Source organism: Mycteria americana, chromosome 3 (assembly GCF_035582795.1).
Source record: "Mycteria americana isolate JAX WOST 10 ecotype Jacksonville Zoo and Gardens chromosome 3, USCA_MyAme_1.0, whole genome shotgun sequence".
NCBI classification, from domain to species: domain Eukaryota; kingdom Metazoa; phylum Chordata; class Aves; order Ciconiiformes; family Ciconiidae; genus Mycteria; species Mycteria americana.
This window is the reverse complement of record NC_134367.1, coordinates 23,116,317-23,144,173: the sequence shown is the minus strand read 5'-3', so window position 1 is coordinate 23,144,173 and position 27,857 is coordinate 23,116,317. Positions and strand designations below refer to the sequence as shown.

At 36.7% G+C, this 27,857-nt stretch overlaps 1 protein-coding gene across 2 annotated transcripts in view; it reads left to right on the top strand.

Annotated features, from left to right (window-relative positions):
• The window catches only part of ERICH1 (glutamate rich 1), a 103,673-nt gene that overhangs the window by 38,177 nt on the left and 37,639 nt on the right, over nt 1–27,857 (top strand). For both annotated transcript variants that reach the window (XM_075498033.1, XM_075498034.1), the window contains exon 3: nt 12–146. In XM_075498033.1, coding sequence (XP_075354148.1) covers nt 12–146 — 135 coding nt within the window. The remainder of the gene's footprint in view (nt 1–11; nt 147–27,857) is intronic.

Genomic DNA, 27,857 nt, shown 5'->3' with positions numbered 1-27,857 from the left:
CTCTTTTGTAGGTAATGACAATACAATTCTGTCTCCAAGGAGAATGTACACAGTGAGTCTTCCTCCGGAGGGTTATGTTGCAGTTACTCCAGATGCTATTAGTATTTCAGTTTCTGAAAACTCAGACAGTGGTGCTGACTCAACAGGTAAGTCAGTCTGGTTGTTACTATGATGAATTTTTCTCAAGAGAAACTTCTTGGCAAGTAGATCCAAATTGCAACAATTAAGTATTTAAACTGTTGTTGCCAGTGGGTGTCACTGTTTTGCAACATAAGCAAAATGAGGCTGTACATCTCTGTAGGTTCATTTCCATTGTTAGAGTTTGAATACCAGATTCAACATTTGGTTACAGCCATACAGTGCCACTGATCTCATTGAAGTTATGTAAAGTGTAACTGAAGATAGTCTTCAGCTCCTCCCACTCAAGTGCCACATGTATATTCATATTATGCCTGCTTACAGTCATATATTTTTAAGAGTAAATGTTAGATAAAGCTGTTTTGATGAGTCTTACGCCTGATGTTCTGAGGAGTTGGGCAAAGACTTAATGACATTTCAAATTTACCTCTCCCAATTATAACAGACATTCACCTGATTGGAGTTGATGGGGGGAGATACCAATCCTTTAGCATTGAGAGGCATTCTGATGAGAAACTGTGACCAGGTAACTTCAGAACCAATACTTAGTGTTGTCAAAGGATACAAGAGGTCTTGTATCTGTAAAAGGTATCTGTACCTTTACACAGTATCTGTAAAAAAAGTGGGCTCTAAGTTGACCTCAGTTAAAAACATGGTTTTTTGAATGACGTTGTCAGAATTAAATTGATTCTGTCTGTCTTAGAAGTCCTAAACTTACATAAAACAAATTCATTTAGTTTTTTCAATTGCTATGTTCCTGTGGATGTATGTTTGTCCAAAATTGTGTGTCACTGTCATTTGCTGCTAGGGGCAGTCTACAGCAAAGAAAATATCCAGGTGAGCCTGCTGAAGTAAAACACTTGAGAAGCAGTGTTTATTAAACTACTATATCTATTTCAGCCTGGAGACTGCCTAAATGTAAGGAAAACCTGAGATACAACCTGCAGATATAGAAAGGCCAATGTTCCTTGCTTTTGAAAACAGTACCCACAGGGGTGAATTTTTGGCTTGGAAATTGGGTCTGCACTCTACTCTGAGCTTCACTGAGAATCTGAATACAAGTAAAACTTACCAAAGTAGCCCAGGAGACAAAGTACAGCATGACTAGTGGCACATCAAGAATGTTCGTTCTTGGTGTGAAATGGTTTAAAGACGTTCTTTGGATTGGGGAAGAAGTAACTTTATGAGAGTAATGTAACAGTAGGTCTTGATACTGTTGGGATTATGGATAGGAAAGTGTTCTAATGCACAGCTTCCAGGTTGTGCTTTTCTCTTTATGTTAGATAGGATTCATGTTCAGAATCCAGGCTCTGTTTCTAGACGATCTTTAAATTTGTTTAGTTATACAGTTCACTTTGGACAGTTCATTGGTTTTCTGTTTCCCAGCATGTCAGATTCAAGCTGCTTATTCTGATATTGAAGTACTCTTTCTCTCCCTCCATGCCATATAATCTCTGTTTATTCTTTGTGATCTCCTTTCAGATATTAGAGGGATGCTCCCCTTCTAATAATACTAAATGGAGTCTCATAATACTTTGTAGGTAAATAGACTTATAACATTTACTTTCATACAGGGACTTAAGGGACTTCTAAATACAACACTAGAATGCAGGCCTCTGAACACTAGTGCAACTGAGATATATCCATATTAAGGTATCAGCCCAGAACTTTTGTGGCAAATTTACTCAGCTTCTGTTTAAAATCTATGAATAAATCAATATGTGGTGCATACTAGATGTTGATGTATTGCATAGCAGTAAAGTAGAATAGAATTTAGGATTGTGTTACATTGTCCCTTTTTAGGGTCATATAAATATTTGTCTGGTTTTACAATGGATAGATTATTGAACAATGGCTTTACTTGCTCATTTTTTAGATTTAATCTTTTCCTCTAGTATTTCGAAACAAACGTACTCAACCATGATAGCAATAAGTAGTGTTCTGGTGTTGCTTAGTGACAGTATTGACTGTTTGGATGGTGATCTCTTTTAACTGATCCCAGTCTCAATGTTCAGGAAGAGTAGGTTTTGGACTTCAGCCACTTTTTTAACAGTTACCAAATGCATCTGGAATTCTGGGAGTCTTATTTTTGGATTGGTGTGTTACTTGACTTTATACTTTACAGAATCAAGAAAAATTAAGTTTTAAGTGATCTTTGGAGGTTTTTAATCTACGTTCTTTTAGCAAGGTAGGTTTGACTGTAAGTGTCATTCTTGCCAGGTATTTGCCTAATCTGTTCTTAAAAGCCTCCCCATAGGGAGATTTTTCTTACATGCCCTTTTTAATTTACTCTAGTGTTTCACTACACTTTAATGCTATGTCTTTCTTGCTGCACCTTAAGGCCCTTATTATTTGTTCTGTCTAAATATGGATTGCAGAATTAGAGATCTGCGCTAATCCTGCAAGGTTGAGGGACATGGTTAACTTTACTCATGTGTATGTCTTTTATATATTTAATTTAAGCATATACATAAAATCTATTGCAGGATGAAGGCTGTGATTTCAGGCAGTGCTCATAAAATACAAAAGGAACAGTTTAGACAATCACACCATGGATTACTTAGTTTGCTCACCTAGATTTAGTTGTATATCCCTTATTTAGATCTTTTCTTGAAAGGACAAAGGAGAGCTCCAATGAGAGCCTTTGACACTGAAGAAAAAAGAGGGAGCATGCATGTCTGTATGTATGAACATTCTATATATATAAAATAAATCTGTTTTGTTTAGAAGTGCCTCAGGTATTCCCAAAAAACCAGCTCCATGAGGCAGAAGTGCAGATCTAGTGTTTGCAATGTTTTACTCCTGATACTATCTATATGATATATTTTGAAGGGCAACAGGCTATGTTCTGCTATGTTTCCTAAAAAATGGAGCATGTTGTGTATATGCTGGGTAACAAAAGGCTGCCTTGCTAGGCGTTTCTAGCCTTTGGACCTAGAAGTAAGGGAAATAAATTCTGTGGAAATTCAAACAAACAGAAACCTGACTCAGAAAATAATTTCACTGTTTATCAAATCTGTCTCATGAAAATAATCTGACCATATTTGGGGATTAAAATTTTTCAGTTGTAATTTAGCAAATCACACTGATATATAACTATATCTTTTCAATAAATTAAGAAAACCAAATCCATGCCTATCTGAATTAATATAACAAGATTATCAAGAAGAATAGATATGCCATGGCTGATATTTCATTGCGTTAAATTCATCTGTGGAAGAATGAAATACTCAGTCACTAGAATATGAATTTAGACATCAGCTATTTTTGAGAAGTTACTTAAAAGTTGAAGTTAATTACAATTATAAATTAAAATAATTTCTTGTCAGCTCTAAAATATATTTGGGTTTGTCCGTTATTCTTCTTTAAACTAGTAGTTACATTATGGTTGATACTGTGAGAATGAAATTAATCTTGTCCAGACTAGCTTCTGAACAAGAAAAAAAAAAAGCAGGTCTGTGTGAATATTTCAGTATGTCTTTCTCCATCTGTCTCTGCATGTTGTTTTTAGCACTTCAAATAATTTTCAAATACTTTAAATACTTTTCTCTGTTCTGTCAAATAAGTTGTGACCAGTTATGCCCTTAACGTTATGCAGTCACCTTGTGAGGAAGCATAAATTACTAATGGCACTGGGATTTAAAGTTTTGTGAAGTATTTTGGCTTCCTTGTGTAATTCTCTTATACGTTTCCCAGAGGTGGGGCGAATAAAGCTGCTGTTTCAGGTTTGTTTTCTTCATGTGAGCAGGTGATTGATGAACCTGTAGTAATGGGAAGAAAAATCTAAGACTGCCTTGCCTTTCAAGAAAATAATGAAAATTAAATTTATCCAACATTCTCAGAATAATAAATTAGACTTAGGTATCTAATTTTTAAAAACTCCCTTGACTGTTTTGGAGGAATTGAGTCACTATGGTGGTGTGATCATGTCAGCCTTCTGTTGACCAAATTGAGTAACAGGAATTAGTCAAGGGAGGAATAATGCAGAGAATTTATTTTCTTTTTCACATGATTTTCATATTGACTTTGGTACATGTTAATGCATTGTTAACTTTCTTTTAGCAATAGACTTTATACTTTTGGCAAGGGCATTAAAAATGTGTAATGTTCAAGCTACAGATAACTTATCATCCATCTTATTCTGGTCGTAAACTCAATATCCTCATAGCTTAAAGCTCTTAAATCAGAGACCAAAATTAATGTATTTTTATTATTTATTTATTGAGAAATATTTCTTCAGGAGTAGTCACTTGAGAGATACACCATCATGTTTAAAAGGGTATTCTATATGAAAAGAGGATCCAGGAAACTTTAATTATGTGTTCCTAGGAAGCAGTAGCTTAGTTTTGATTTGTTTTGGTTTTTAGCTTCATAAGATGAAGTTAAATTGTGGAGGAGTTCTTATTTTCAGACAGGTGAAACAATAGGAAATACTGTATCTTGCATTAAAATATGAATGCTAAAAATGTAACCTTATTCCTTCTAAAAAATAAACTGTTTGATTTTATTTCTCCGGCAGTGTTTCTTCTTGGATACTCTAATTCAAGATATGATAATATAATATAACATAAAAAAATTTTTTGTGCACAAACCAGCGTGCTGGATTATAATTTCTCTGAAGTGCTTTAATATGAAATCCATGTTTTTATGTAGAGTCCCAAAGTGGTATTTGGTGTTTCTTAGAGTCATGGCAGAGCACATTCCTGACCCAGAGACTGAGGAAAATAAAAAGACTGTACACGTAGGAGTTCAGGAATATGCAGCAGTTGAGGGCACCTGGAAGAACAGATAAAGAGAATTCAAAGAAAAGTGTTCCTGGAGTATTTTTTTATTTTTAATTTCATAACCCATTCTTTTTGTTCTTGTCAAGTCTGACTCATTTTTCTTTCATATTTTTGAACTGCAATGTGGTATTGATCTGATAATAACCTGTTGTTACTATCTTGATGACAACCTACCCAGTTTTGGTGAAACCCTTTATGTAGACAAAAGGAGCAAGACCTAACTGTGCTTTATCCTACCTCCTAATGGGTATGTCATGAGACGGAGTTTTAGCTAGGAGGAAGAGTTCAGCCTGGATGCTTCATTCCCATGCTGAGAAGAAGTCAAGATGGGGAAATAGAAGCAAGCAACCCATTTTTTTTCTACCTTTTGGCAGCTGGCAAGTCTGAAATAATGTGGAGGGTGCTACTTCTGTGTGACACTTCCTCACCTAGTTAAATTTGCTTGTTGGCCTGAGGCAGTGCAATTGTACATGATAGATGTATAAAAGTTAGTTGTTCATGTAACTGGCCTTTGGACTTTTGGGGTTTTTATTTGTTTCTGTCAGAAAAGGCAATACTGAAAAAATCACTACCGTTGCAGCAAGTGGTTCAAGCTGAGGGAGTAAATTTAGAGATCTCTCTCATTTACATATAAGTAAACCAAGTTACTCAAATGAGATGCATCCCTGGCAATTACTAGTTATCAGTGAAGATAATGACATTGGGGAGGGGTCCTTAGCAGATCTCCTAAAAACTAGTGCATTTCTTGAGTTTGGTTCTGCTAGCAAAAATGTTTGGACTTACTGATAAGTAAAAGATAAATTTGGTAAAGGCATAATCAGGTAGTTTCTTATCTGTCCGTAGTGTCTTGATTCACTTAAGGTTTAAGGCAGCCATTTTAGGAAGACTTAATAATGCTTAAGCGTGTGTTTGTTGTTAAGGAGATGCTAGTATGAATCACGTGTGACTACTTACATTCTTGGCAGGTGGTTGGGAATGTGACACATTACAGAACTGATATACTCAGCACACCAAGGGAACAATATGTTTTAAGCAGCTAAGGCCGGCAGAAAACCTTTTTCACTCGTAGGTAGCACCAGTTGTGAAACTTGAGCATTATGAATCTCTTTGTAGCCTTCAAACCAGAGGGATCATTAGACCATGTAATTTAATCTGTACATGTTAGAGAGGTCTTACCCCATATTGAGGTCAGCAGTTGTGTTTGGAAAAAAAAAAAATACCATGCACATTTCAAAGATGTCACAGAGGCTCCACTACTTTCTGGTAATTTGTTCTAATAGTTAATTGGCCTCACTCTATTAAAAAAAAAAAAAAAAGACAATTTGAAAATTGCTTTTTTTCTGCCTTCCTCCATTTGAATAAGGAGCCTTTATTAAGCAATATTTTCTTCCAGCAAAGAAGCACAGTAATCAAGTCACCATCAGTCTTTTTTGATAAACAGATTCACTTGCGTATTGCTCTAAGATATTTACGTCAATCCTCAAGTCACTTTTGTAGCTCTTTTATGTATCTCCCTTTTCACAGCATCCTTTTAAGAATATAAACTCCAGTACTGCAGGTAGTATTTGTGGTTTCAACAAGGCCATGTGTTGAAATAAAATACTCTTTGTATTTCTACCCACTACTCTGGGTTTTTTTGTATGTCAAAAAATTGCATCAATGTTTTTCTGCCACAGCATCCCACCAAAAACTCCTGTTATTTGATACATTGATACCTTGGCCATTGCCAAAAGTCAGTCTCTTGGAAAATGTTTTCTGATAAACAGCTGCATTTGACCATGTTTAAAATTTGTGTCTTTTAGGGTCTGGGTTTTTGGTTTGTTTTTGGAACTAGGTGACCTGTTCTCATTGCTTTTTTTATATCAACAGTAATTTTAATGTTAATCACTGATGAAAAAGCCAAGTAGCTGCAAGCTTCCTGCCAGTCCCTGCAGAACTGGACTTTTTTAAATTGATAGTTGTCTTTTTTTTTTTTTGTCTCAAACCATATCTCAGAATCTCAGTGCTATGAGTTCATAGGCTGTAGGTGTTGCAAGAAAAGGGTATCCAAAGCTGTAAGTATTTTTATTTTCCCTATATATTAATATAACACACGTACAATTGCTTTTCTGAATCTGGTGTCTGAAAGAAAGAGCTATGAAAAAAAAAACCCTGTGAATCAGGTTGTCTTGTAGTATGTTCTGTCAGCTGTTCCTAGAGTGACTGTCCTGAGTCTTGTGGCAACTTCTTGTATTCTGAATATTTAAAGCTTTTAACAAGACAAATTGAGGGAACTGTGGTGATTTGGGGGTGAGGATTCTGCATTTGCAAACAAAAAGTAATACAATTCTTTCCATCCAGTTTTATTCCATTAAAAAAAAAATTGAACAACAAACCTATTAAAGAATGCTTACTGATAAAAATCATATCTAATTTAGGACTTCATTAAGTACGCCCAAATAATGAAAGATGCTAAATAATCATCTCCAAACAATGAGATACTAAAGTACAGCTCTTAACTTAGTGTTATAGTCGGTGTTTTGCAACACAGATGCACAAAGTCTTATTTCAAATGATAGCATTAATAAGTGAGTATGACTGATATGCAGATGTGCAGATTTTTCTTACAACTTGCTGAAAAAAAGAGATTTCTTATCCCGCATTCAGCTACTTCTAAAACTATTGCTGTAAGGTTTGTTTCTCTCTCCTCGTTTCCTCAGACTTGTTAGCATGGGTCTTTCCCCTTCTAGAAAGGATAGTATGGATTTGCAGGTTGAAAACTTATTTGTAAAAGAGTTATTGCTTCAAAAAGTGGCTTTCAATAATTCAGCAAGGAAGAAGCAGTGATTATATGGTGGTTCTGGCTCTTTTGTATTTCTAATGGTCAGGCTAAGTCTTTTTTAATTTCTATTAATGAAATCCCCTAGTTAATTTTGAGAGTTCTGGTTTTAATTCTCTGCCAGTTTGGATGTCACAGTTTATTATTAAAACAGTACCTTTGTGCATAGTAAAATTATAGGTGACACCATTATGTAATTTAGCTCCGTCCTTGAAGAAATTAATGTATGACTCCCAGTTTGTGAATGGCAGATTTTCCTGAGCTCCCAACAGCTTCAGGCATTCTCACATGTACATCATCCTCGGAAAGCAAGCTGTAGCAACAATGACACCTCTGTTAAGGCTGTTAATATAGGCCTTTTCATAATGTTGCCGGTGTTTATAGATTAATCAATAACTTGGAAGGGGAGATGCCTGTGAGGTTGAGCAACTTTCTCCTCTACAGCCAGTTTGTTCTTCATCTTAAGTGTAGTTGACATTTTGGAACCACTTACAGCGAAAGATACCACAAACAAGTAGAGGTGTTGGACAGCTATAGCTGAAGAAGTCTGTACTTCAGATGTTTTCTCCTTGAATATCCTTTCTGCAGACCTTGTATTTGTTGATAGATGCAATGACATTCCTAATAGATAAAATCACCACAGGTTTCTTCCTGAAATTGAATAAGATTAAATAAGTATTTTTATTTTCAGAGTTCAGATAAGAAATGATTAAATACTTTATCTCAGGCTTAATTTAAAAAAAAAAAAATCTAGATCCAGTAGTGCTCGTATTTACACTGACACTGTTATCAGTTGACTTAAGTCACTGGAATTAAACTGCAAGGTTAAAGACCTAAATCAACTTCTCTAATTTAATATTGCTTTGGAAAATTTTTAAATCCTGTTCTGGCTGAACAGAAGAAGGTTTCGTTTTTAAAGTGATACCTGATTTAAGAGTCGTCCAGAATTCTAGTCATATGTTTAACTCTTATTGTATTGACTTCTAAGCAATTAAATGTATGCTTAAAAGGAGATGCTTGCTGATGTACCATCCTGCAAAAGCTAGATGACTACTGTGATCGCTTCTTTTTGGAAATCTTTTAGTGTACTACATGTGATACAAATTATAAACATTTGAGGTAGGTGTAGCTTGGGCAGTCACTTACAGAAAATGTCTCCAGACTACCGGTATCCTGTAGTAGTATTATAAGCAATTTCAGTGATCTGTCAAGCAGCCAGCTAGAATCAAGTAATCGCCTCTCTTGATTTCACAACAGACAAGTCTGAACCTCCTGAAGGTGAATGTGAAATTCAACAAGAAATTTGCTGCTGCCCACTGAGGGTTTTTAAACACAGGATTGGGCTATCAATTTAAACTGTAAGGATGAATCACTAGTTTAGGTTTATATACAATGTAGAAACCAGTCATTTCTAACTACCACTGTCTGTAACTATTTACAGCTTCTAAATGCCAATATATCCACAAGCATATGGGACTATTACAGAACTCAGGCATCATGGTACGGATGAGGAGTTGTTTAATGTCACTGAAGTCTTCAGGAGTTCTCGTGTGATAGTATCTAACATTAAGACATTGGTAGACACCCCATTTAAAAAAAAATTAAAAAATAAAAAAAACACCACACACAAAAAAACCCCAAAGAACTCTGGAAAATATCTTTGGAAGTGGAATGGCACAGAATGCTGCCCCAGATTTTTAGTCCAAATTTGTGTGTGGTGTTAGGAAAGGCTGTAAATGCTGAAAATGTATTAAGGAAAAAATAAAGTTTATAGTAATGTGATAAAACTGGTAATGCTTTACTTTAGCCATGGCTGCATGTTAATGGTTTATTAAAGATCTTTGATTTATATTTCTATAACTGTAAATAGGTACACTTATAGATGCTATAAGTATTAGTTAACTTTCTGCATGCTTTTGAGAAAGCCTTCAATACTTGAATAACAAAAATGTACCTTTGAAATGAGATCTCATTCTTTGTGTTTCAGTAGTGCAGAAAAAAATGTACCCCTAATCCTGGTTTATGCCTTTACATTTTAACAAAGTAAAGAGAACACTCGGTTGGAACCCAGAGGGCAAATGTGTGCTTAAGCAGAGTAAGAACTCACCAACAAGTGCATTTTTAACGAGACACATTTACTCTGGCCGTTAGCTTCACTTTCTGTGGTGGTTCTTGTCCTTCATCTTTTCTTTGTTTCTTATTCCTCCGTGATACAGTCAGTGTCTCAGACTGAATCTCCTCTTGTTTACATGTCTGTAAGTCTGAATAATTCGATTAAGGTAGGTTCTGCTAGTCAGGTGGCCATATATGAAGTAGGAGGAGAGGGAATGAGGGCCTTTATCTCTGGCATTTTTTTCTTGCTTTTTGTTTTATTTTAAATTAGTGATGACAAACATTTTGGTTGAGCATCCCCTCTAATATAGATGAGCCTCACAGAATGAAGAGGCACTGTGGCCGCCTGTTTTCTCTTCTTCCCTGACTTTCCTGACTGTGTCCCTTTAGCTTCTCATATCATTTTTCTATTCTTGCCCCCCACCCACTGACACACTTCTCCTCTCTCAGCTGGAGCGTGCTCCCCCTTTCTCCCTCCTTGCAGCTGTGTTGCAGGCTTCCCGTCGTCATAGTGACAGTAGGCAACTGATTGGAAAGGAAAAGAAATAGAGAACAGCACCAACAACCACCTTAGATCCCAGCAAAAAGCCAGCACTGGTGTTAATTGCTGCCTCACTTCTGCAGACACCCAACACTCTGGAAATCTGACACTGCTTGACTACTTCACCTCCTTTAATGAAAACATAATCAAGACCTAAGCTTTTGTACTTAAATCATCATGGAGCAGCAGGGTAAAGTCAATAGGGTGCTGGATTAAGGGGAAAAGCATGTTGGTAAATTTACAGCTTGGTCTCTGGCTGCTCAAGTGCTTCATCATTCTGTACCTCGGTTCATCACCTGTAAAAGCAGGAGATTCGATTGTTTTGTAGATCTTGGAGAGGTTTCTGATCACTATTAATAGACATGATGTTTTCATTTTGGCTATCAGTTGTATAGTTGGTTGCATGTAAAATTATAACCTCTGCTGCTCTGCTATTGCCTATGAACCTGTTAGTATTGAACCATAGCAACATTTTGCTGTCTTACATGTCAAGACCCAAATATCCACTGGCAGACAACACACTCGTGAATACTAAGCATGAGAACGTGACCCTGGCTCATCCTCTCACTGTTAGGGCTCATGTTGCTCTTTCTCTCTAATGAAACTTGTTTCAGTGCAGTATTTTCAATTCTCACATTAAAAAAAAAAATAGGGAGCAGGGGAAGAGGAAAGCTGTTTGCAGAATTTCTATTGTTACATACTATCCTGCTGTTTAAATACTCAGGATGCTGTAAAAACAGAGTAGAAAGCTCGTTTCTAACACGAAGGGGCTTAAAATCAGTATGGCTGAGTGGACAAGGAAAACGAAGACAGCAGGAAAAAGAATGTGTGAGTAGTAGTAACCATGTCTTTTTTTTTTTCTTAAACAGTTTTATGTAAGTGTTTTGTATAACATACAGAAAATGCTGCTGTCTCATGTTGGAAGTCAGAATTGGGCCTACCCAATGATTTCTTTTTATTGTTATTCTGTTATAGCAGCTGTTTTAATTTATGGCAGTTTGTAGGCTTACAGCCACATGTTGATATAGCTTCCTGTAGACTGTCTCCATTCAGTCTCCACTTGGGAAATTTCTTGATCCCATATCCTTTGCCTTTGGTTACTGGCCTCTGCAAAATTTACAAGTACTGAAGTACTGAACAACCCTCTGTACAACTGTAACCTGTGCCAAGAAAGCTTTGAAAATCGTCCTCCATCCATCTCCCGTTCCCAATACTTTTGTTAAATAATTTTGTTTGTTAGTTTCATGCTATCTTCCTTCCATTTTATCCCTGCAAGTGGAAATTGGTTCATGATTGGAGTATGCCCTCTTAGTAATTTGAACTCTGTCAGAGCCTTCTGTATACTAGACTAATGGAGAGAAAGAAAGTCCCTTACTTCACTGTAGAATCATGATTGCTCAGTATTACAGGATTTGCATTGCACATGCTATGTATTAGTCTCACTCATCCTCTCTCTTCCCAGCGATCTGTGGAGGGCTGAAAAAGATGGAAGTTATGTTGACAGAGCAAAAGATAGAAAAACCAGCGCACACAAATTTATTGCTGTAATCTAGCCAAAATGCACTACAAGCAATCTAAGTGCATTCCAAGGATCCCCAGTTGCTTTGAACAGCATGTTCTGGCTGACCAAAGCTACTGCAGTTTTTCTTACTGCTACCAAAGTTGTTATTCCTTTACTGCATCTGTGTACCATTATTTTCATTTCCCGGCTGCTTTGGCAGTATGCAACTGCACAAGTAGGCATTAGGGCATATATGCACTCTCTCCTGATAAAGAGCAAATCACTTCAACAGCTGCATCTCTGGTTCACAGTACTAGATGATTTGTATCCAGCTGATGATGCTCCACCTCGCAAACTCCTCTGCATGAAATCTGAGTGTTCTCAGACTCTCAGCTGATATAACCAGCACAGCTGTACTGATGTGAATGAATCTGCTAGTTTACAGTAGCTGAACACCTAGCTCTGTATGGTTGTAGTGGGGAACATGGCCTTCACTGACCTGTGGGACACTGCCACCATCTGACACTTTCCTCCTTTTCTTGATGCAGACATTTTAAACAATAGTCTTGAGCCTCCAGTCTTTGCCTAGCTGGTCTAATGACAGGTGAAGTTTTGTGTGAATTCATACCTGTTCTGCCTGCTTCTGTACTTTTCCGTAAGAATTGAGTTACCTTACTTTCTCAGAGCTATTTATTTCTGGATGGGCTGATGATATTTGGCAAGGACATCCATGTATCTCAGCCTACAAATTATCTCTCTGCATCTTGCTGCTGAAGGGAGTAGGAGAGAACTCGGAACCAGTTTTACAGAACTATTTTTGCTTTGTTAGGCTGATGATACCAATTTTTCACCAATCTAATTTAATAACCATGAATGAAAAGTTTCTTAAGTTGCTTTTTTACAATGGATTATTTAAAAGCTGGATTCATAAATGTTAGGAACATTGAGAGAATGCAACATAAGCCTAATTAACTGGTAAGTCCAACTTTAAGGTGTGTAGAACAGGATGAAAAATGCCATGTGACCTAAAGTCCTGACTGCTAGAAACAGATTCTGCTAATTCAAATTTGTGTAGTCCATTAACCTCGGCAAGTGATGTGGTGGTGGAATTTTTGGAACCAGAACCAAGGTGTGAGTGTAACACTGAACTGGATATCGGCATTCTTGCACAGCTAACCACAAAAATAAATTTATTTTGTTGCTTTGCTTTTCACTGGGAAATAGAAATTGCACTGTCACAATGCCCGATATTATATTAGATAAACTTTCTTTTGATAGCTTGAATAATAGACTAACTAGATGCAAAAATCTTAATTATAATGGAACTATAATGGTTGCAACACCTTAAAGAGAACCTAACAAACATTTAATAAAAAAGATGCATCCTTAATGCATGATGAGCTCAATTCCTTTCATGCTTCTGTCTTAAATCCAACTTAGCCATCCAGATGAGAAAGTACCTTAGGTTTGCAGTGTGTTCACAGACCATTCCATTCTGTTTACATTTTTAGTATGCACTCAACTCTTAACATATCATCTTTTCTCAATCTGGACAAATAAACAACTCGGTCTAATTTTTTGGTCATTCTGTCTCTAAAGATGAGGAGTTAGAAGCTCTTTATTACATATGTCTTTTTTTTTTTTAATAGAATGCTTTGTTATCCTGATTATAAAATGAAGTGTAAGATATGATTTCCAAAAATGACAAAGGCATGCAACTGTTCAGTTGACAGGAAAATGATTTGCTGTGAAACCTATGAAAAGTGACTACCATTAAATACAGGAATTACATCTGTAGTTACTCAGCTAGCATTCTAGAGGAAGCAGCAAATAAAGTGAAGACGTCTCTAGTAGTTCTTAGTGCTTAAGTGTAGCACCTATTCTTTTGCAACCTTTGTTCAATATACGAAAAAGCCTTAGTTCTTTTATACTTAACTAACAAATTTAGGTTAGTTTTCCATTAACTTTTAAGTCCATTATTTGTCTGTTTTCAGTCTTAGCTATTCCGTTGCTTCTTTATATCTCTGTCCATCATCTATACTGATGCTGACACAGTAAGCTCAAACATCTTTGGGTGCTGTTTTAAATAATCGTGTTGGGTTTAAAGACAAGATAGCTGAATTAAGTATGTACCTTTCTCTGGGGAATGACTCTTAATAACTTGACTTTACTGAGTGCTCAGATCAATGCACTTTTCATATCACAAGCTAAGTAAAATAGTAAAGATTCTACTGTGGAAGCCCAAACATATAAAGACATGAGCAAAAATATGCATAGAGGAACGTGATTGAAATTGAGACAGTGTTGATAGATCAGCACAGAGAGGCAGCAACTGCTGCAGGCACCAGGGCTGGTCTGCAGGTCTATAACACTTCATACCCTAACTGCTGCAATAGGACAGATTTGTGCAAGGACCTGATTTTATTCCACCTCTTCACTGAAGCATATGAGAATACCCTACTAAACTGCTCATATAATTAGAAGAGTGAGGCATCTAGTGATGTTATAACAAGCGATGATAATAAAGTGTAGCTAGCATCAGACTTACCCTTTGGAGGAGCCTGTCTCTTTTTATGTGACCACAGAAAGGGGAGCGAATATTATGGTAGCTTACACATCTCACTTAAACACCTTAGCTGAACTGTAGCATTTTTACTGAAAAGAACATAGTGTCCATCCTTCCTGTTCTTCTGCCAGAGAAAAGAATTGATTGATCCTTTGTTCAGTACTTCTTTATTTGGTATATAGGTGAACACTGTAGAGGAGAGAAATGTTAATTTGTGCTTGTTACAGCTTCTTGAGAAATGGAAATACATAGACTTAGGATAAACGGGAAGACTTAAAGTAATAAAACAGTGATACAGCTCTTCCGCTTTCATCTCAGGATCCAGGTTTAATCTTGTCCTTTTTTGCCAGCTTTTTTCCTCCTGCAAAAAATGCCAAATTTTCTTGGCATCTCCTTTGTAGCACTTGCCAATGGGAATCTCACATTTACCTCTATTACTAACTCACTGTCTCTTGGGCTTTTTTTTTCCCCACACACACATTTACTGATGCCCCTTTTGGTTTTTCTGCTCTTCAGTGATTCTTTAACTACATTTGTCTATGACTGTTTTAAGGCATACAGGTGCCTGGTGAAGTAAGCGCTTGTAGTCAGTTTTGAAATGCTGCTCGGCTGAACTTTGGTGCCATAATCTTGAATATACTATCGATGGGTGGACTCTCTAATGTGAAGTATTATACAGCTTTGGATGGAGATTTTTTTTTTTTCCTCTGAAAGAGAAGAATATATCAAGGAAGAATGAAACATTGTCATATACAATGTGCAGTGTTTCCTGACTTTATACGTATCACACACGTGTATGTATCTGTGTTTCTAATTTCAAGCAGATTGTAAGATATTTTAGGGATTGCATGGAATTTAGATGTATGTTTAAGTAATCTCAGAAATTATTTGTCCCAAGGAAAAAAAATCTGTTACAGTATTTTCTTTGACATATATTTAGAAATGTAATGGTATATAGCATCCAATCATAATGGTGTATATAGCCTCAGCTAATAATCAGAAATATTTGCATTTGAAAATAAACATCACACTTTGTTTATTGCAAAGCCATATATATATATGCATAGAGAACTTCAGCAAAAGCTTTATCGGTAGAGTGGTAACTTTTGCATATATGCAGAAAAATAAGTAAAAATGCAATGGTTAAATTACTTGAGTGTGTTCTGTAGTGATCATCTACAGTGCTTTTCCTTTTCACTCTAACTCTGGCATTTTTGTTTTATTAAATACTGGTTAAATACATGTATTAAAGTGAAATGCCTCTAGCAGTTATATTACAAGCTGTATAAACTTTCATTGTGTATTATATATCCATTAGTTTAAATGTATTCACAAGCTTTTTATATTTCCCTTTTTTTATACCTTCTCTTTTAATGGCAGTAATTCTGTACACTTAAACTTGCTTGCAGTGAAATGCTCATTTTAAAAGCCAAGTAAATGGAAAGCCCTGAATTATTTTGAGCTGTTTGCAGTCTATTTTCTGGTGAACTTCTGCCAGCTTTTTGTGTCACTGTACTTGTTAGTGCAGTGGAAGTTCTCTCTACCTGCTACAGTATAAGGTAATGGCAGAAGTGAATCTTGTGTGAAGTCCTGGTTAGTGTGTATCTGCTTCGGAGGATGAGTGAGTAGTAAAATTTAGGCTGCAGTCTCCCTTGATGTTGCTCAGCCAGAGAAGTAGCCAACACCACAGAGCCAGGCACCTGCTATCTCCATCCAGATGGCTGCCATTCCCAGTCCTGCTTTCACAGAGGTCAGTGCTCTGGTCCTTATCTCCAGAGAACCTAAAGCCATTGCTGCCGTTTGTTGGTCTTGTCACTTGCTGCAAGATTTTTGTGAACTCTTTGGTATTCCAGAATGAAAAACGTCCTGTGAACACAGGAACTGACTCCCAAAATCAAACTGCCAATTCTTTGAGAAGACAGAAACCTGTACTGTGTGGCCTCTTGGCCGGCTTGACTAAAGATAGCTTTTATGAAAGCACAGGAGGGGAGTATAACAATGATTGCTTGTGGTGATTTCAAATTCAGCATTCCAGTGAAACCTTAAGAAACTTGGTTTTGGTAATGAGGTGTGCAGGTAGCTTGTAACTTTACTACAGATTTCTTGTAGTTAATTTTGATTATAAATTAAAATTTATATAAGTTAAAATAAGTTAATTTTGTTGAGTTTCTGTCCTGCTTTCTCTTTGCTGTTCATCAGTGTATAAGAAAATGACCCACTTTCTCATGGTTCATTTTGCATCTCTCTTCGTTGTCCTTTGGAAAGAATTGAAACAGAGCTGAGCTGGGCATAAACCCCTGTATCTTTAGGACCTGTATAAAACATAGTACATAGGGTTTGGGGTTTTTTTTAAAGCACTTTTTCCTAAAGTAAACAGCCATCCAGGAGTTTTTATTTAAAAAAAAAAATCTTACTTTCCAAGAAAGCAATTTTGATCTCCTGTATCCCCACAGAAAATATTTAGGTTGATACCTATGCAATAATTTTTCATGTGCTTCATGAGTAGCTTGTGATACAGCCATGATAGTAATGGTAGCATACTGTAAAAGCACTGGGGTAGTTTGTACAGATAGGAACAGCAACAATCATTTAAGATATATAATTATTACAGAAGCACACAGATATTTTTAAATTTATGATACCTACTTAGCCACCCTACATTGTCTAATCAGCTGTAAAAATTTGTGTGTTCTCAAGGTGAAAAAGAAAAGGCCTGGAGTCTTTGACTCCAGCAAAACGTTTGCATTTGCAATGAGATTTTTTTTTTTCACCAGACTTGCATTTGTTAATTAATTAAAGTTAAGGAAACTGTTACTGCTTAAACAAATTGAAAATTTTTTCTCAGACCTGTGTTCCTTGCATCTAAATCCAGCATCTTCACTTTAAGCAGTTGGCTTAATAATGTAGGGAACAATCTTGTAACAGGAGCCTACAAGCAAGCTCCCTTTTGTTCTGTACAAGTAAAATGAAGAAACAGTTTTTACATTTTCTCGTTTAAACAAAATTCTGCATGGGACATGTCATCGGGCTCTGAATATAAAAATAGAACATTCCTTTAGTGTCAGAAAACTTTCTATGGTGTAGTAGCTATCTTGGGAAAAATCAGATATGACTTGGCTTCCCTAAGTATTGGTAGAGGCAATTTCTGCAGCTTAAGCATAGGAAGCCTGAACACCCCTTTGACAACAAGCATAAGTTAGATGAGAGACACCAGAAACAAAGTCTTTGTGAGGGGGGGAAAAGTTACATTACTTAATGAGTTTCCAGCTTTTGAAAAGGTTCAGATTAAAGCATAGCAGAAATCCAATGCAGAGGATATACTGTATCAGGTAATGTGATGTTGTAACCCTGTCACTACTCCAGAAGAGCAGTGTAATTGACTTCTAGCTGAGTATCTTACTCAAGTTGTGCTAAAGGTTTGACAAAGTTCCGAGTATCTCACTATTGGAATGATATGGAGATACTCCGGTTCTAGAAATGGGGAAGCAATATGTTTTTCACTCTAAACTGGAAAGAATAATGTCAAATTACAAACATAAAGGGAAGCAACAATTTTGCACCCCATGTCAATTACTTCTGGGTGGAATCAGACTAGGAGGATGGAAAGGGGAGTTTTGAGGGGGGGTTTGTTTGTATGCACTTGTTAAAGTTTAAGTTTCTGATCTATAGTCTGATAATGTAATTGCATCTCTTCAGGAAAAATTTATCAAGTAGATTTTAGTGATGAACTGTAGGAATGTTAGAGGCATTGCACAAATACTGGCAGCATAATAAAAGGAACTTTTATTGGCTAGCTGAGAAGGCACCCTCAGAACTGTAATGGCAGGAGGATGAGATGACAACCAGAACAGTTCTTCTCTTTTTTTTTTTTTTTTTTTTTTTTTTTTTTGCTATCCCAATCCTGTGTAAGCCTTTGTGATATGTGTCATTAATTACTACTAAAAGGTCAAGAAGAGCAAAACAAAATCCAAAAGGATTGAAGGACAGGTGAAATATGCTGTGCTGTCCAGCTCCATCAGGGTTAAACCATCACTCAGTTATATGTCTGTTTCCCTTTTTCAGATTTAAACTTAATTTCAGTTTAAAATTAAGACAGAGGGATGGTGTTTTTCTTCGAAGCTTTGTCCTCCATAAGTCCAAAAAGTCTTCAAAACTAACTACTTAGTCACTGGCATGTGTACTAACAGTATCCAGTACAGTTCAAGATGCTTACAACAAATCGTAGTCTGTCCCCAGGCTATATTCAGCAACACAGTAGTACAATAGCCTCTTATGTACAAGCTGCCAAATGAGTTGTGTCACAATTTCTTTGCCCAAATCTGTTGTCTAGATTGTGGAAGATGTACAAAGGAAACATCATTAAGCCCTAGAGAGGCACTTACTAGACCTGGATTTATTCCTTCTCTCATCTCACAGATTTCTTACCTGCTGCTGGGTATTTCATTTAGGGAGAACATCCTGCCTAAAAGTCAGTATATAGGTTAAAGTTAGATGTTTGTGGCAGGATAAGTTCTCTTTGGGAGAACCTTTTTATTTCTTCCCTGAAGCAATGGCATTTTATGCCAATGAGGGGATTTACCTTCTTCCCAATGGGATTAATAGTAGTATACATCAGCCAGTTCATGAAATCATGTGAGAGATTCAGTTAGTAATGAACATCTAAGTACATGTATAGATATATCAAAGAAGGGAAAGAAAAATTATGTATATCCATAGCATATTATTTGTAGTCTGTGACTTATAGCTATTGATACCTGAAGTTCTATGAAGTGGAAAAGAAAAATTAAACTTTCAGTTTGTAGAGGTGTCAGGCAGTGCACCAAGTAAAGAAAAAAAGCAATAGCATCACCACTAATCTGAATTGGGGGTGCAGCGTGTGATGGAAAAAAACTGTGTTCTGCAAACAGATGACAGATTTTAAACTTTGTATGAAATACAATGTCAGATGTAGACAGATGAGCACATTTCCCTTTATCATATTAGGGTTATTTCACAGATCATGTCATATTACTGAAGAACAGTAAGGAAGTCTCTCTTATTTTCAAGCAAAGATACTATGCTTCGCTGAGATGCAGAGCAACTCCTATTTTTCAACAAATTTAAATGGGAACTAAAGAGAACTTGACACTTTTCTAAGCTGAACTGACAAGTCATTGTGCTTGCATTGCCATTTTAAGTGCTTTGCTTTTGGGAAGCAGCACAGGAAATCCTGGAAGTGTTAAAGACTGAGTGATCCATGTTATCCCAGTAACATTTTTCTGTGCTAGAACTAGCTGATCTAATAGTATAAAGCAGATAATGTACAGTGGGATCAATCCCTAGGAAAATAGAGCATGCATAGTACATGTTCTCTTGTTTAGAACACAAGACAAAATTATTTCAGTCACTTCTCAAACATTTATTTGCGTAACAGATGGTGTCAAGGGGTGGGGGTGGTCAATTTATTATGAATAATCACATGTTTGTGTCATATATCATGTTTCATTCTTTGAAAAACTCTAGCTGCCCAGTAGAGAAGCCAGGATGGAGCCCTTAGGAGATGAGGAGACATTTGCTGGGAAAGAATAACTATCTAGAAAGTAAAGGACAAACAGGTTGCCGAGGAATGATGGTGGCCAAGGAATAAGCCCTATGTATAGCAGAGACCAGATGTCCACTGAAAACAGCAGGAACCCAGGCTTCAGAGGGACTTTCCCTAGAGACCCAAAGGGGACTGTGCAGATTTTTCTGCAACTCTGGAAGTTGCTGATGTGCTGGACTGAGAGCAAGCCTAGGCAAAGAAGATTGATTTACCAGGATGCAGTAGGCAAGGTGGAGATATGGTTATGTATTGTTTTGTTATGATTTTCCTCATTCTGAGTTTTCTCCCCCCAAAAAGTCACCTGTTCTAGTGTCCTAATAAAACCTAGCTTTCCTATTTAAAAGCCATTTTGGAGTGTTCACTGAGGGGAAAAAAGGGTTTGAGCAGTCTGACCTCACAGCTCTGGCCAGGGCAGAGCCCCATGGCAGCACAGCATGCAGTCAAGAACAAACCTACATCTCGGGAAGACCGTGGCACCAGATTCCCATCTATTGCAAATTGGCAGATTACCAGCTTACACAACTGTTCAGGATCTTCCCTATGGTGTTTCTCATTTTTACAGCATACCTGTCTGCATATTTATATGTATGATTAGCTTAACATAGAGCACTTGGTCATTAAGAAATGACTTACATTAATGTTTTCAACTATTCTTTAAAATGTAATCGATTTAGAATGTGATTAATAAAAATAAGCTGAACCCAGACCCTAAAACATCCCTGTTTTTACAAAGCTGCTTAGAAACTATGTAATTAAATTTAATTCAAATCAGAGTTAAGATCCAAAGATAAATGGATAAAGGAAATAGTTTAAAATAAAACACTTGGAAGGTTTGCATTCTTTCAGACTTTCCTTCTCCGAAGTGTTTTGAAAAAGGATTTACTGAAAGAACCATGTAATAAATTGTAGTTGTGGCAAATCTTTCATATGTGGGATTAAATGTGATTGGTTATTGGATGCTGTGTAAAAAGTTAAGAAATGCGAAATATTGCAAAAATTGAATTGAGATATCATATTTAAATATTCGATAACAAATTAATCACTTGGGCCTGGGTTTTGTTGCTGAGTATCTTCATTTTGCTCTGTCAGTGTCTGTGTACTTATAGATAGCTCTTTTGTACAAAAGATTGTACTTTTAGTTTAGATCTGCTCTTTGATACTGTTTTATCACAGGGGAAAACTAGATATCAGTTTTCCATTAGGTTGCTTATCATTTAATAGTCTGTGGTCCTCTAGTCTAAATAACTTCTTACACTTTACACTATTTTAGCTGGAAAAAGCATTTTAAATGCTGAACAGGATTTTCAGATTGCAGCTTTTCTTATTTCTGTTGTTATTCTGAGCAAAGGGAGACCTTTGGATTCTTTAAACTAAGCATTAGTTGAAAACCAGCTCTGGGAAAAAAAGACTTTAAAGAAAACTCTGAATGTGTATGTGTGTCCTGCAAAGAGAAAAGAAGGAACAATTTTTTGAAGTGTAAATGTGACACCAAATGTTTAAAATGTTTCTAGTTTTTTAATATAAACATTACAAATCTCTCCTTCCAATTCATGGTGATGCTTTGTGTTCAAATACAAAGACGTAATCTTTTTAGCCAAAGACTAAGAAGATTTCTGTATTTAGTAGCAATTAGTCTTTGCAGCTGCTAAATTGTAGAAACTCCATCGGCAGCTCCTTGAGCGTTTCTGATTTAGTAGCCTTCAAAACAGTTACTGATTGTCATTGAATCTCTGTTCTTCTTTCATGTCGGTGAATATGCTCACCTCCATGATTTATTTTCCTCACTGAGTCAACATAATAATTCTCAGTGTTTTTGGGAAGCACCACTGAGCCCGTTTAGGATGCTGCATGATGCCTCTATACAATGGTGACTGACTCAGATTGTTTGTACATCACCCCAAAAAAGCCAAAATTAATGAAGACAGTGAGCTTGAAACTTAAAAAATAATAATGAGAAATACCAATAAAAGGTCAAAATAGTTGCTTTCATTTAAAAATTAAGTCATCAAATGGTACAGAACTTGTATCAGAAAAGTTGTTATTTAAGGAAACTTGGGGGCTTCATCAAGCACAGCTTTTTGAATAAAGTGACAGGAGGCCCAAAACATTACTGTGAAAATTAATTTATTCATTGGAATAGTTTCAGATATGTCCTGGATGGCTTAGATCAATGTGTGTGTGGACTGAGTGTTCATATCAAACAGCAAAGCAAGCTTAGAGTCTGTTTCATCATGTATCCAGCTGTTGTGAGAACTCCTGACTGTATGCTGAAAGATCAGAAAAGCAGCAGAGAGAGTAGTAATGGGATCTTTGGTTTCTCCCTGTTCAGATGACGTGACTGTCACATCAGGATGTTGTGAAAAGTCTCAGTTTTTAGACACAGTCAATAACCAAGGCATTGGTTGGTGGGGCTGTGAGAGGAAATGTGACTCTGTCCTGGGTGGAGTTTGGTTCACAAGAGGCACATTGGAACAGCAACCATTAGGTTCAACATCCTACTGAAACAACAAGCACAACAAACCACGAGAGTTGTGATCCACTTCAAGAAGGGACGCTACACAAAAATAAAGATACTTACTAAAAAGAACCTAAAAATGTCAGCGAAGAGAAGGAAGTTGTACCAGGTAGTGTGGAAGCTACTTAAGGACACCATATGTGATATTCAAGGCCAGTGCCTACCACCTGTCATGAAAGGCTTGAGAAAAAGTGAAAGGAAGACAGCAGAGCTAGACAACAGAGTGAAGGAAGTTGTTAGAAAGTAGGTGTCCTTTAAAAAGCCGAATTCACACCCAAATGATGTTTTAAACAGATTTAAATGTAAAAACATGGTAAGACAGGCTAAGGAATATTTGAGCAAATGGTACAAAGAATTGAAACCAGTAATAGGTCTTACTTCTGATGCATCAGAAGCAATGCACCTGCCAGTCTTTTGAGCCAATGATCACGGTGTAGAAGGAATACTTAGAGAGGCCCATTTCAGAGAAGTTAAATAAATTCTTTGCATTGATGTTATCTGTGGAAAAAACTATGGATAATCCCATGCTGGAACACTCCTTGGGTTTTCTCGTAGGGTATGTGAAATTGAAGTGATTTAATGGTCATGCAACAAAATAAACGATAAAATAAAATCACCAGTACCAGATTTTATTCACCTAAAATTTCTGAAAGAATTCAAGGGAAAAGAATTCCCCACATTACTGACAGCGATGCATAATCACTTGCTTTTCAAATTGCCTTGTTATCGGAGACTTTGAGGCTGGATAGTGTAATGCGAGTTTTCTAAACCAGTTTTTAAATCATCCAGGGAACTGCAAGCCTGTAATCCTGGTGTTTGCCTTGGGCAGTTCAGCACAAATTATAATGCAAAATATGATTTTTTGATGCCCGAAAACCTGTGATCTGCATGCATGGGAAAGATCAGCATGAGGTTTGCAAAGAGGAAATCTACACCTATCTTGGAATTCTTTGAAGAGCCAGGAAATATGTAGATAAGGGTGCTACAGCTGATGTGGTTTCCTTGAATTTCCACAAAGTTTTTGATAAAGCCCCTCACCAAAGAGGGCACATAGACATACCGTGAAAGGGAAAGTCCCAGAATAGGTAAGTAGATTAAAAGAATGCAGCAGTTCTCAAAACAGGGAGGTCACAACTCGAGGCTTGTGTTCGATAGATGGTCAAGTAAAAAGAGTGAACAGTGAAGTCAGAAGGTTTCCTGATCGCTACACAGATATTGACTGCACTAAAGGCAAGAGCTGGGTGCAACGTAATCTCAGATTGAGTGCTTTGTCAAAAATGGCAGATGAAACACATTTTAGATAGTTGTCAAGTAATGCACGTAGGAAAAAATAACCAGTCAAAATTCACCTGCAAAATGGTGGGCTTGGAGCTGGCTGTTAGCCAGCAGGAGTAAGATTTTACAGTATGATAAATAACTCTGTGAAAACAACATTTCAGTACTCAGCAGCAGTCAAAAAGCAAATAAAGTGATGGCAATTATTAGGGTAAAAAGTACAAAAGAAGGAACATTGTTATACCACTGTATAAATCCAAAGTTCACCTTATCTTGAATGAGGTGTATGGCTACTGTTTGATACAGGTTATAGTACTAGGTAGGTGTTTGTTGTGAGCAAGTATGATTCCTCTTATGGCAGGAGTTTGACATAGCTTATGAGTAAGAGAAATTCATCTGTGTATACAGTCAGATAAACATTTAGCATTGAAGACTCTTGCAGACCGTGATATCTGCCTTTACTTATTATTGTCATTACTGTTAATTGGATTTGCTTTAAATCCAAGAGGTAGTGCTCTGTTGTGCTAGGCAGCGTATATGCAACATTTGCCAGTTTTATATGAATTCTTCATTTTTGAGTATACAAACATAGTATCAATGAACAAACAAAAGACTGTCCCTGTCTTAAACAGCTCCCAATCTTTTACAATTTTCTCCAACATCAAAAGTGTTGTAGATTAACAAAACCTTTGAAGTGGGTTTTTTTTCTGATTTCAAATGATGATTTGAAACAATTTAAAAAAAAAAGTGTAAAAAATATTAACGTTGTCTTGTGCTCCTGAGATCTTTTCAGTATTGCTTTTATTCTGATAAGCCATTACATTTTATTGCATTCATTAGCCACAGCTTTTCACTCGTGGCCAAATTGTGGCTTCTGCTATCTTAATTGGCACTAAAAATAACATTATTTTTTTGCCTTGGAAGATCCTAAACCAAAATTAAATTCCTCTGCATTGACTGCTTGGTACACCATGGAAAATCCATCCAGTGTATCAAGGAGAAGAGAAGAGCTTAAACTGGATGAAAAATGAGGAGAGGCACATGTCCTGTTTCATCTGAGCAAAAGAACAAAATTACCATGAATGACATCCAGAAAGCCTACTGTGGGACTTGGTCCTTGAGCAGGAGAGCCAGCTGCCATACTTGAGTCATGATGAGTCCTCTATAATGTTATAGAGGGGATTTCTAAAGCTCAGAGGATATTCTTTGACTATCTTTTCCTCAGTCTGCTTTATCTCTTTTTTGTTTTTTTTAATGTCCTGTTCTAAAGGTTTGTTCTAATAATGTTTAGGGACCTGATTTTTAAAAATCCCTAGTATCATCAGCTTATTCTCAGATATTCAAAGCCAAACTTCAGTTTGGCATGCTGTGGAACTTTGTATACCTTAGACTTGTAGACACCCATAAGGAGCCTCCATTTGTCATTGTCTTATATGATGCTTTCCCTGAATGTTTCCATCTGCCATTGTCTGAAGGAACTGAAATAACACAGATAAACTTGAGGAAGGTCATCTTTTCTATCACAGAGTTGCCAGCAATGTGTTCATGCTGATGGTTAGTGTGGATGGGAGGAACAGTCAGCTGTTGCTGTTAGACGATGTTAAGCTTTGTATTTAATCTCTTTGTGTCTCCCGCTGCCCTGATGATGAATACAAAATAACTTGCTAATATCATAGAAGTTAATACATAGAAGTCAGCTTATTCGGAGTCTAGATGTAAATCATTATTTTTATTATATTCTATTTTTCCCTGAAGATATAAACTGGATGTGCTGATTTTTCATTATCAAAATTCAATAAGCAGTATCTATAAACTGAGTCCTCTGTTTCATATTAAGTCTGGGTTTTGACATATTTTTGCCTCTGTTCTTTTAAGGAGACATACAGTTTGCACAGAGAAAACTTTTTAATGTTTCGGAGCAGATGAGATAGGCTGTTAGAAGATGACTTTTTCTTTTGGTGCTGACTTTCCTTTTCAGGCTACTCATTCCCACTTCCATATCATTTTGTCAGTCAGGCTAGTGTGACTGTACAGCTGCATGGTAAACTGCATCAGGAAAGTAATCTGGACTAAAAATAAGCTGGGGCAAGGGGGGAGGCAGGACCAAACCCAAAGAAAACAGTTATTTTTAACTCTGAACAGTTCCTGAGGAGGGTGTTCTGTGTTCTTAAGGCTGAAAGAAATGCTTATGAAATTATGACTGTGGCTGGAAAATGTATGTGGGCATTCTCTCTGGAAGCCACTTTGCTCAGTCTGAGAGGGCACCAAGTCCAGAATAAACAGGTTAAAGACAGTTGCTTCTGGATAATTGGTTTATGTGATAAATTAAGCCACTTGTGGAGCAGAGATGGGTCTTAGGAGAGAGAGAGGTGACAGGCCATTATGGAACAGAAGAAGAAGAATCATCAGCTCTTGTAGAATTAGGACAAGCTGTAGCTGCAGTTGTGGCTATAGTTAGTGTGGTCCAAAAGCTGATATTCCTGTTGACGTTGCTTAAGTATTCAACACTTTACTAAGATTGCTTGTGTAGTATATGTTTCCTGCATTTGTTATAATTATGCTGCTTTGACATAACAAACCTCTTCAGTCAGTGGAAAAAATTGTTGGAACCAAATTCATATCTATTGACATTTTATCAGGCCTCTTTACTGGTTTGAAATGTAGAAAATCAGTCAAAAGGGTTTTTTTTCCATAAAACAGTGGATTTTGTTGATTAGTAAAAATCAGTCTGATGAGCAGACTCATATTAAGAAGTACCTCCCTCCATACTATTAATTTTTGTAAGAGACTAATTCTTCTCAGTTGTTGCAAGCATGTAGTCCAAATTCATTGTCTACATTTTCTTTGTTGTTAATGGAAGGGAAGAGAGAGAGATGAAGACCTTCAGGGTGTATTTCCATCCCAGCTGGTGTAGGATGAGGTAAATTGCTTTCTGAAGATGCTAGCGTCTCTTGGTTTATCAGAGGGAGCATAGGTCTAAGTATGCACTAAGTATTTTCTTTTCAGACAGCTAAAGTTGTGGGAGGTGAATCCCACTGAACATTTCATTTGTTAAGATCATTGTGTGGGCTGTGACCTAAACATTATGGTTCATGTTCTTGTACAACTCTTACTTATGTTTTAGCATAGCTGTTATAATCAGGTAGCCTTGTTGGCTATATAAACAACCAGTTCTTGCATCCTGTTAAGCTCTTGGCTCCTGTGCATACCACACATGTGTGAATTCAATAAGCTAACTGTACAGTTTGTAAAACAAGTATTTACTTTCTTCTATTTGCTTGTGAAACTGCTCAGATTAATTAGATGTCACCTTGTTCTTGCATGAGGAGGCAGAAACAGAGCCCATTTTATTACTCTTTCTTTCAAGTCAAATCATACAAATCTTTTTGGAGTTTCTTTCTCTGGTAACTTCTGTGAGAATCCTTCTCTTGTCTGCCAAAGTCGTACTGTGCTGGTATTATGCTAAGAAACATAGCATTACAAGCTTGAAGAGTACAACAGATTTATATAATAGCTTTGGAATATTTTTCCTGTTATTTTTCATCCTCTTTCTTATGTATGCAAACAAGGTATTTGCTGTTTTGATCACACCCACTGAACAAATGTTTTCATTGAGCTTTCCATACTGATGCACAGGTCTGGCTTTTGTTTTATTTTTCCTGAGATGATAACAGGTCACTCTAACCCTAGCAGTGAGTTGTTCAAATTAATCCCTTTTGTGTGCATTGGTTTGCATTTTTCAACATCTAATTTCATCTGTTTCTGATGTTGAATCACTAGTAGCTCCCACACATGGAGCAGTAGATACTAACGAGATATTAAAATATGGGGCAAAGAATGACAAAAACTGCTAGAGGACTGCCAGTTTAACTCCTCAAGAGAACTAGGTAGAGTCTTGTGTTTGATTTGTTTTCTGTGTTGGAGGAAACTCTGAACAGTTCTGATTTCTTTTCAGTCATGTATTTATCTTAATAACATGCACATGGGAAGACTACGTTCATTCTGCCTTTTGACAGCTTCACCCTG